The following is an 8,931-nucleotide window of genomic DNA, read 5'->3' on the forward strand; positions in this document are numbered from 1 at the left end:
TCATAGATCGTAAACACCCATTTATAGGTAGCTCAGTATGCGTAAAGAGCATTGGTCAAGAGGATATCTTACCAGACAGTGTTGGAAATAATTTCCGAACTAGAGAATAAAATGCAAATTGATTGCTCCACTTTTATTTTATGAAAATGAACTGTCTTAGGGTACACTTGCGTTACAATGACTTACACTGTGATTGGCTGCCATACAGCTATTTAAACAGTTCCACAATAGAATAACGCTTAAAAAAATTACAGAAAGGCATGCCATTCTCAACAGTAGTGTGGTGATTGCCCACATGGTTCTTAGGATAGAAATATCACAGGAGAAACGTGTAGAAATCAAAGTTTTGGCTGGTGAAGGTTACTACTCTGTGCAACATATTGGGGCAAAAAATTTATGTTCCAATAGGAACTGTATGGAAACAATGAAAAGGGTACGTGAAACTGCTAGTGTTAGTAATAGAAGTGAGCGAGGTAGAAAATCCAAACCCGTCAAAGGTAATGTCAACTAACTCTGATATAATCTTTTAAGTGATACATATCAATTCAGAAGAGATATTGCCAATGACTTAGCTGTAATTATGGGTTGAGAAATGTCATCTCCAGAACAGTTAGATATGCATTAGTATGAAATGGTCTCATTGAAAATGTATCTGCTCGAAAACGTTTTCTCAGAATGGTTAACCAAACTAAAAAGCTAAAATGAGCATCATACTTCAAACAATGAAATGAACGAAGGTGGTATTTTCAGGTGAATCCAAACGAAATTTTTGGGGAGAATTTAATGACAATTTGTTCGATGACAAAAAGGAGAACCGTATTATGACGAATGTACAGTAAAGCATACTGGGGGTCAATACAAGTGAGGGCTGTATCTCAGCTAATGGTTTTGGAAATCTACACAGAATTGATGCCATCCTGATTGCAGACCGATACAAATCTATTTTTATCCATCATGCCATTCCCTAAAGAATAACAGATCTTGGAAATTGATTCACCTTCTAACAAAACTGTGATGCCAAGCATGCAGACATTGTGGTAAAACGTCGCGTGGAAAAAAAAAAGAGGAAATGGAATATTCGAAACGAAGGTTTGTCCTGCGCAACTTGAGGTTGTGTGTGCTAATATTACACTACTCTTCCTACTTCAGCTAAGTTCCTTGACTACTGTTCGACCTTATTAGTTTCCATATTAGCACACATAGCTTTAAACAGAACAGTGCATCTCGTTATATGCTACCATAAGTTTACTACTGTATAGTTATGAAATATCATTTCTAGTGTCCTACACTACTCTTCCTACTTCAGTTAAGTTTCTTAATTACTGTTCGGTCTTTTTAGTTTCCGGACACTAGAAATGATATTTCACAACTATACAGTAATAAACTTATGGTAGCATATAAGAGATGCACTGTTCTGTTTAAAGCTATGTGTGCTAATATGGAGACTAATAAGGTCGAACAGTAATCAAGGAACTTAGCTGAAGTAAGAAGAGTAGTGCAGGACACTAGAAATGATATTTCACAACTATACAGTAATAAACTTATGGTAGCATACAACGAGATGCACTGTTCTGTTTAAAGCAAACACAAAATACCAGTACATTGAACAATTTATTCCTTTTTCTATAATAGCGTATTGTAAGATGGTAAATTGAGCATTTATTTACAATTACACATTGTTTGTGGCTACTGTATCTGTATCGTTCCCATAATTACTTACAATTAACATCAGTCAAATAGTTACCACAGTACAGACTAAAAGGCTGTTGCTCATTTTTAATGCAAAGCTACGCAATGGACTATCCGCGCTCTGTCCACATTAGGGCATCGGAACCCAGATTTTCGCGTTGTAAGTCCATAAACACACCGCTAACTCACCGGGAGACAAGTTGGGATGCAAACCACTATAGATTACCATCTTCCGAGTTATTCACCCCGGAAACATGTGATATTATAGATAGTAAACTGATAAAAAATTATGTTGTAAACGTATTGATTATTTAACGATAATCATTTATAGATTATGTAATGTATTGTAAAATCAAGACATGTAATAGAAAGAAAAACAAAAGTTTAAGAAATATTTGAAACATATTTGTTCATACTGGATAACAAATTCCAGTTACACGGTAGACCAGAGGTAAGTCTACGGATTTACCACACTGGAATCAGGCGTTCGATTCCCCTCGGTGGCCACAGCAGATAGTCTGATATGGCTTTTCTATAAAACACACTCGTAACAAATTCCATACCCTGAACACTGACGTGGAGTATTATCCAATTTAGCATTACTTGTTTGTTTCTAGTAAAGCTCATGATCGATAGGACAAGTTTTGCAGAATAAGTAAGTCAAACTCGACCAGAACAATAACAAGATTTGACAAAACTGTTTCAAGTAAAACATAACTTATTTTTTCCTGCAATAAAAGCTATCTGTGCATATCACACCTTTACATCTTGTTCATGAGTATTTTTGTGTGTTGATCAAGTTCCTCTGTTCTTTTCATCTAACAAAAATGAAAGAAAGAAAAATCAGTGCTACTGGACAAAATACGCTTTCACTAGGCGAAAAACCAAGGGAACTGTGAGGTTTAGTCATCCGTAGGTCCTCACCGCATACGCCATGACTTAGTCACAATATCAAGTTAAAGGAGGACAAGGTCTTCCGAACAACCGCTTGTAACTCATCTATACACAGACAAGTTTTAGCTTGGCCCCAGGAGATTGCCCAAGATAGGAAGGTTGACCGACCCTTTTTGTCATAAAAGCGCTAACTAAAAGTAAAAATAAAAATAAAAAATACGAATATACCTTAACTTAAATATATTCATAAGCTAATTTTGTCTACACACATGTTTGTAGACCTTCATAGAGAAAAAAAGAAAAGCAGTCTCAAAATACCTTTCTCTTTGAAAGAGTACACACTTGTTCTTATAAACAAAATATACACTAAAACATTATAAATAAATTAATGGATAGTCAAGTATTTTTATATAATGAAAAATCGTTGAAGAATTTGTTTGTAATTTAACACAAAGCTACACAATGGGCTATTTGTGCTCTCCCATTACGGGTATCGAAAGCCGGTTTCTAGCGTTGTAAGTCCGCAGACACTTCGATGTGCCACTGAGGGCACCTGAAAGAAATATGAAGCGGAATAGAATTATTCTCTATTCGCCCGATCTAAGTTTCACCGAGAACTCACATTACAATGTAAATCTATATGTTATAGAATGCGCAAAAAAGATGGGTTTTTAGTCAAAACGTTAATTGCCATTACCAATTTCACGCTTTCCTTTAAACGAACTATTGTTACTTTTTAAACACAACTATTTTTTATGACAGTCCATAAAACGGTCCAAAAGGGTCGAGCTCCTTATAACGGAGGTTCTTACTGCACAACAACAGGGTCGAGCGCCTTATAAGGGAGGTTCTTATTATACGAGATTGGAACGATCAGGTAAACCTCGCCCTTCTATTAGTTTTTAGTGAATTTCATACTTAGATCTTTTATTAATTTTTAGTAGAATTCCCACCTAGATCTTTAATTAGTTTAGTAGATTTCATACCTAGAACTTTTATTAGTTTTTTTAAGATTTCATACCTAGATCTTTTGTTAAATTTTAGTAGATTTCATACATAGAACTTTTAATAATTTTTAGTAGAATTCCTACGTAGATTTTTTGTTAGTTTTTAGTAGATTTCCTATCTCGATTTTTTGTTAGTTTATAGTAGATTTCCTACTTAGATCTTTTATTAGTTTATAGTAGATTTCCTACTTAGATCTTTTATTAGTTTATAGTAGATTTCCTACTTAGATCTTTTATTAGTTTTTATTATCTTTTATGGTTAATTTGTGGTTTATTGTGTTAAATATTTAGTACTAGAATTATTATAAAGCTGTGTTAAGAAATTCATGACATTACATGGTCACGACCATTTCCACTTTTTCCACTACTTTTAATGTTATCTGTACTTAATTTTTATATGGAGTGAAAATTATTTTTTTTACTGTCAAACCACAGCTTTTACAAAGGAATGTTAGGAATGAAATAAAAATGGCAATTGTACATTTATTACTATTATTATTGTTATTTTCTCGGATCGCTTTACCATGACATCAAGTAATGTCTTTAAGGATAAAAAATTGCGATAACCTGGAGCTGAGCATAGCTTAGTGGTTAACATACTCACAGTGTAAACCTGAGAGATCATGTTTCGCGGACCGTTGTCGCCAAAAAACGCATTCTACTTTTTGGGACTGTGGATGTCCTATAATAGGGCACCATTCAAGTCAGAAAATAGGAGCTAAAAAGTTGGCGGTGGGCGCTGTTAACTTGCTTCCTTCCTTCTAATCTGTTAGTTTGAAATTAGGGGCTGATATGCACAGATAAACCTTTGTGTAGGTTTGCTCAATAATTCGGAAACAATGAATTTGCTAGTTATCACAAAGTATATACATTTCGTACTATTATATACAACGTAAAATAATATCTAGTTTTTTTTTTTGCTTCGTGCATGTCCTAAGTTATTATCTTAACATTGTGTTAATGTTCAAAGTATTTACGCGAGCATATTAGTCCCAAATAATCACTGTAGATTCTCTACAATTTCCGTTTTTAGATATCTCTCTCTACCATTATAGTGAAGAAATGTAATACAAACAAAAATTTAAATATTAGGAATGTGTTCTCTGTATTTATACAGGCCCAAATTTCTTAGTTATTGCTATAAATAATTAGGGATATCATTAAATACACTATTATAGTAGCATTGTACTCCTCTAAATGAGTGGGAAGAATACAATAACTTTCTTTTTCTTATTTACACCAAAGAAGCTCTATTGCAATGCTTACGTACATGTACACATATTTCTTTTTTTTTGGCTCTGCTTACGTTATTTAGCTTGTGCTGCCACCTTCTGGTTTCTAGTTGTATAAAATGTCTTTTAGGGACACAGTCACTGCAGAGACCGAGGGCGATACTAGCGTCTGATATCCGCAGCGACAGATTGAGAAAGATAACTGACGACATGTCTGATTCAGACTGTAAGTATTATCCACTAATTAATTATCATAATTCATAAAAATAACCGTCTTTATATTTTGTTTTTGTAGTGTAAACGGTTTTGTGAACAACAGGTGCATGTGAAATAGGTTTTCTCTGTATATTCTCTACTTTTAGTTTAACAAGACACGAAGCGATTAGGTAAACCATTGTGTTTGGGCGGAAACGTTTTAAGTTTCTTTATAAATGTGTATGTAGTTTTGTAGCTGAAGTTATTTCGTTTTGTTTCTTTCATATAAAACTTCGTAAAATTTAAAGCTTCAATTCCTTCATTGGCAAAGCAACTGAAATTTCGAAATATTTTGTTAAACTACTTTTAGAAGAGCTGGAATATATATTGATCTTCATATAGAAATGTACAGTCAGTTTCTTTCTCTGGGCTAATTAGTAGACAGACTGTTGTTTCTTGTATTATTAATGCATTCTAATATTTTTTCGTGAAATCTAAGCTCTACTTCTAAGTACCTACTATCGTTACTCATATTGCACTTTGAACTGGTTAGTAGCCACTCAAGAATTATCTTTTTTTTTGGTGGGGGGTTAGGTGAACGTGCATAATTTATCCAATTGGCAAACGCCTGTTAAGTTTTGTTTTATCTTTTTTTTTTGGAACATTGGAACAAATGCATTAGCAGTAAACATATTTAAGTGAAATTTCGCTGTATAAAAATATCATAAATACGAACGAAAATAATTAGATACCAGTTTGATTGACAAAAAAACTTATTTGTCCCTAAGTTCTTATTGATTCTTTGGGTAAATAATTACAAAATTGAATACTTTAACAGAGTAGTGATTAATTAATCGACAATTATATACTTGTAGCTTCTACTTACTACTTCTAATAACTGTCTTATACTGTGTTAGTAATAAAGTTAACAAGGCTTTGTGAGTAATAAAAGTGAACCAAAAATTAAGCGTGGATTAATCGTTATCAGGAATTAAAAATTTTATAAATTTATTTACTCCCTGTGGAGAGTTTTACATCCTTCTCATCTTTTAACTGTTTTGAAATCATGATTATATTTTTAGTAACATAATTCTATTGTTAACTTCAATCGTATCTCATTTCTTAATCCAAATATTTTAAAATACGTCCCTCCCCAGTGGCTCAGCGGTAAGTTTATAGGCTTACAACGCTAACATTTGGGTTTCGATACCTTTGGTGTGCAGAACACAGATAGTCCGTTGTGTAGTTTTGTGCTTAACAACAAATCAAACCGTAAACCATGATTTTAAAGTATGACTAATTTTAGACGATATACGAATTCAGTGTACTATAGATGCCTATCATTTCTTATAGACATTGAAAAGAATCTGTCTTCTCACATCAACATTTTCTTTTTGTTATTTACACAGGAAATTACATAAAGTACATAAATTAACCAAAAACCAAACAGCACAAAAATTTAGAATGACAAAAATCAAGCAATATGAACGAATTTTGACCAGTCGAAGATGCAAAATATGCTTAATTACGTCCTGTGCTATCAGAAATCGATTTTGTTTCTAATTTGTAGTACGAAACTATGTGAAATTTAATTTCTTACAATTTATTTTCAGCTCTAATAAGCAATGCAAGACGGCTCTTCACAAATTTTTTTGCAACTGTTATACATTGTAAAGTATTCAGTTTTATAATCCATGAATTTTTAAACAAGAACCACACAGTTTTGCATAAAACCTGATTACTAAATCTACATGCTTAATTATTTTTTATTTCACTTTCTGTTGTGATTTCCTCTCCTTGACTTGGCTGAACTACACATGAGTCATCTCAGACAGCAACTTTTTTTTTCGCCTTTTCAGTGTGTCTGGTGTGCCAAAAGGCGTGTCTTACAGTAGAATACAACGACATGCACGTAGGTTCGTTTCTGCTAAGGCATATTATATCGAAATGTTCACTGGGATAGCTGGTTCAATGAAGCAAAAACCTAACTTTAAGCTCTCCAGTCACTCTGCGGTTAGCTTAAGGGTTTATAATGTACAGCTTTATGATAGTGCTGTAACGCTTTCACCTAGAAACTACCGTATTTGCCTAAATTAGAACTCTCAAAATTCTTTTTCGCCAGAATTTCGTCACAGATGTTTAAATCTTAAAGACCTGGCTCTAGAAAAACCTTACTCACACAGTATTTCTGTGCACGAGCCTACAACACTGAAGAAAGAGAGGCTAGGAGAGAACGTCATTGGTAGATACAAACATTTTCCATACTCACAGGATATCTCTGACCTCTGTAGGAGCGGTTGTTGCTTCTAAAACCATCGTTTATTATATTCTCGGGCTATAAGAATTCTTGTAAAGCTAAAAGCCGTAAGAGAGAACAAACTGGAAAAAATATTAACAAAATACATGCGTTAGAGTTACTTTGGAGACGGCTTGAATGGGTAATGAAGAAAAACATTAATATAAGTTTAACATAACAGCAAATGTACAACGTTTCGAAACGTTAAACTTATATTAAAGTTTTCTTCCTTACCCATTCAAGCCGTCTCCAACCATTATTAGTCTCAAAGTGGGTTCCTCGTCATCGAATTAGCGTTACTTTGTTTTAACAAGATACTGTAATTCAATGTGCATGTTGTTGATTTTTATAGATGCATCAGCTGCTTTTTTTAATGTATTTGTTGATATGTATATTCAGTGAAAATAAGCTTATTCTATAGTATATGAGACTTGGCCACTGTTGGACACTATATAACACCAGATGACTGTGGACACTGTAGTTATCATTGTTTTTGTCATCAGTTTGGTGGAGAACAGATAAATAGGTAGAAAAGTGTAACCTGGCGATAAAGTATATGAGAACATTGTTTAGGAATTTCGTGCACAGTCATACAAGGCTATTCCTGCGCATAGCAGTCCCTAATTTTGAACTACTAGACAAACTAGTTAACCGTATTCACCGTCAACTCTTGGGATACTCTAATCGAATTGTAGGATTTGATCATCACTCTTATAACGCACTCACAGCCCCAAAGTATGAAGCTAGCCATGAACCTTTGAATTCACAGTCTGGGTACGCTAACACTAAACCATATCCGGTCGTGTTGTCAGTATGCTTTGTTTTGTATTTATTTCAACTACCAGTTTTGACTGTCAAGCCTTCTTCGCTATCTAGAAGCACATTATTTGGAAGTATTTGGATTTGAGAATATTCTAAAATATTTTGATATGCCATGTTTCTGTAAGGTATGTGCGTGCAGTCCTAATCTAAAAGGTGAAGAAGGAAACGCAAACGGCAGTCCCTAAATATTCTAGAACAATCCTATTCAAACTTCTGCCTAATCTAATTTATGAATGGTATGAGTAAAATATTTTATGTTAAATTTTCTCGTATGTACATAATAGTACATTTTAAAACTACATTTCCGTATTAAGACTACTGGAGATTCTAGGCTTATTTTTTTAAATTGTTAATGCTAAAAGAGACACTTTTCTATAATATTGTTTTATATAATTATAGAAAATCGCTTCCTTTAGCATTGAAAAAAAAAATGCTACATCATTTATGGTTTCATCATATCTTAATTGCTTTGAAATAAAGTAACATTAAAAATGTTTCTTTCTATGGTATGCTTTATCTCCTTTGTTCTTATAATCATTTCGTTGATAAAAGCCAAAAAAATTGTTTATATGTGTTGGTTTGTTGCTAAGCCCAATGGGCTAGCCCCCCAGTGGCACAGCGGTATGTCTGCGGACTTACAACACTAGAATCCTGGTTTCGATACCCGGGGTGGGCAGAGCACAGATAGCCCATTGTGTAGAGTTCGTGGGAGGTACTAAGGACAACAACAAGGGGAGTAGGAACAATACACATGAAGAAAAAATTAATATAACTAGATCCAGGCACATGGGCTGGC

The 8,931-nt window shown here is 33.7% G+C and overlaps 1 protein-coding gene across 1 annotated transcript in view; it reads left to right on the forward strand.

The window, feature by feature from the left end:
• The first annotated feature begins 4,941 nt into the window (after positions 1–4,941).
• The window catches only part of LOC106478015 (stathmin-2-like), a 29,481-nt gene continuing 25,491 nt past the window's right edge, over positions 4,942–8,931 (forward strand). Inside the window, exon 1 of the mRNA XM_013938518.2 lies at positions 4,942–5,048. Within this exon, the coding sequence (XP_013793972.1) occupies positions 5,033–5,048 (16 nt within the window). The 5' untranslated portion in view covers positions 4,942–5,032. The remainder of the gene's footprint in view (positions 5,049–8,931) is intronic.

This window comes from Limulus polyphemus, unplaced genomic scaffold (genome assembly GCF_000517525.1).
Source record: "Limulus polyphemus unplaced genomic scaffold, Limulus_polyphemus-2.1.2 Scaffold172, whole genome shotgun sequence".
Taxonomy (NCBI): domain Eukaryota; kingdom Metazoa; phylum Arthropoda; class Merostomata; order Xiphosura; family Limulidae; genus Limulus; species Limulus polyphemus.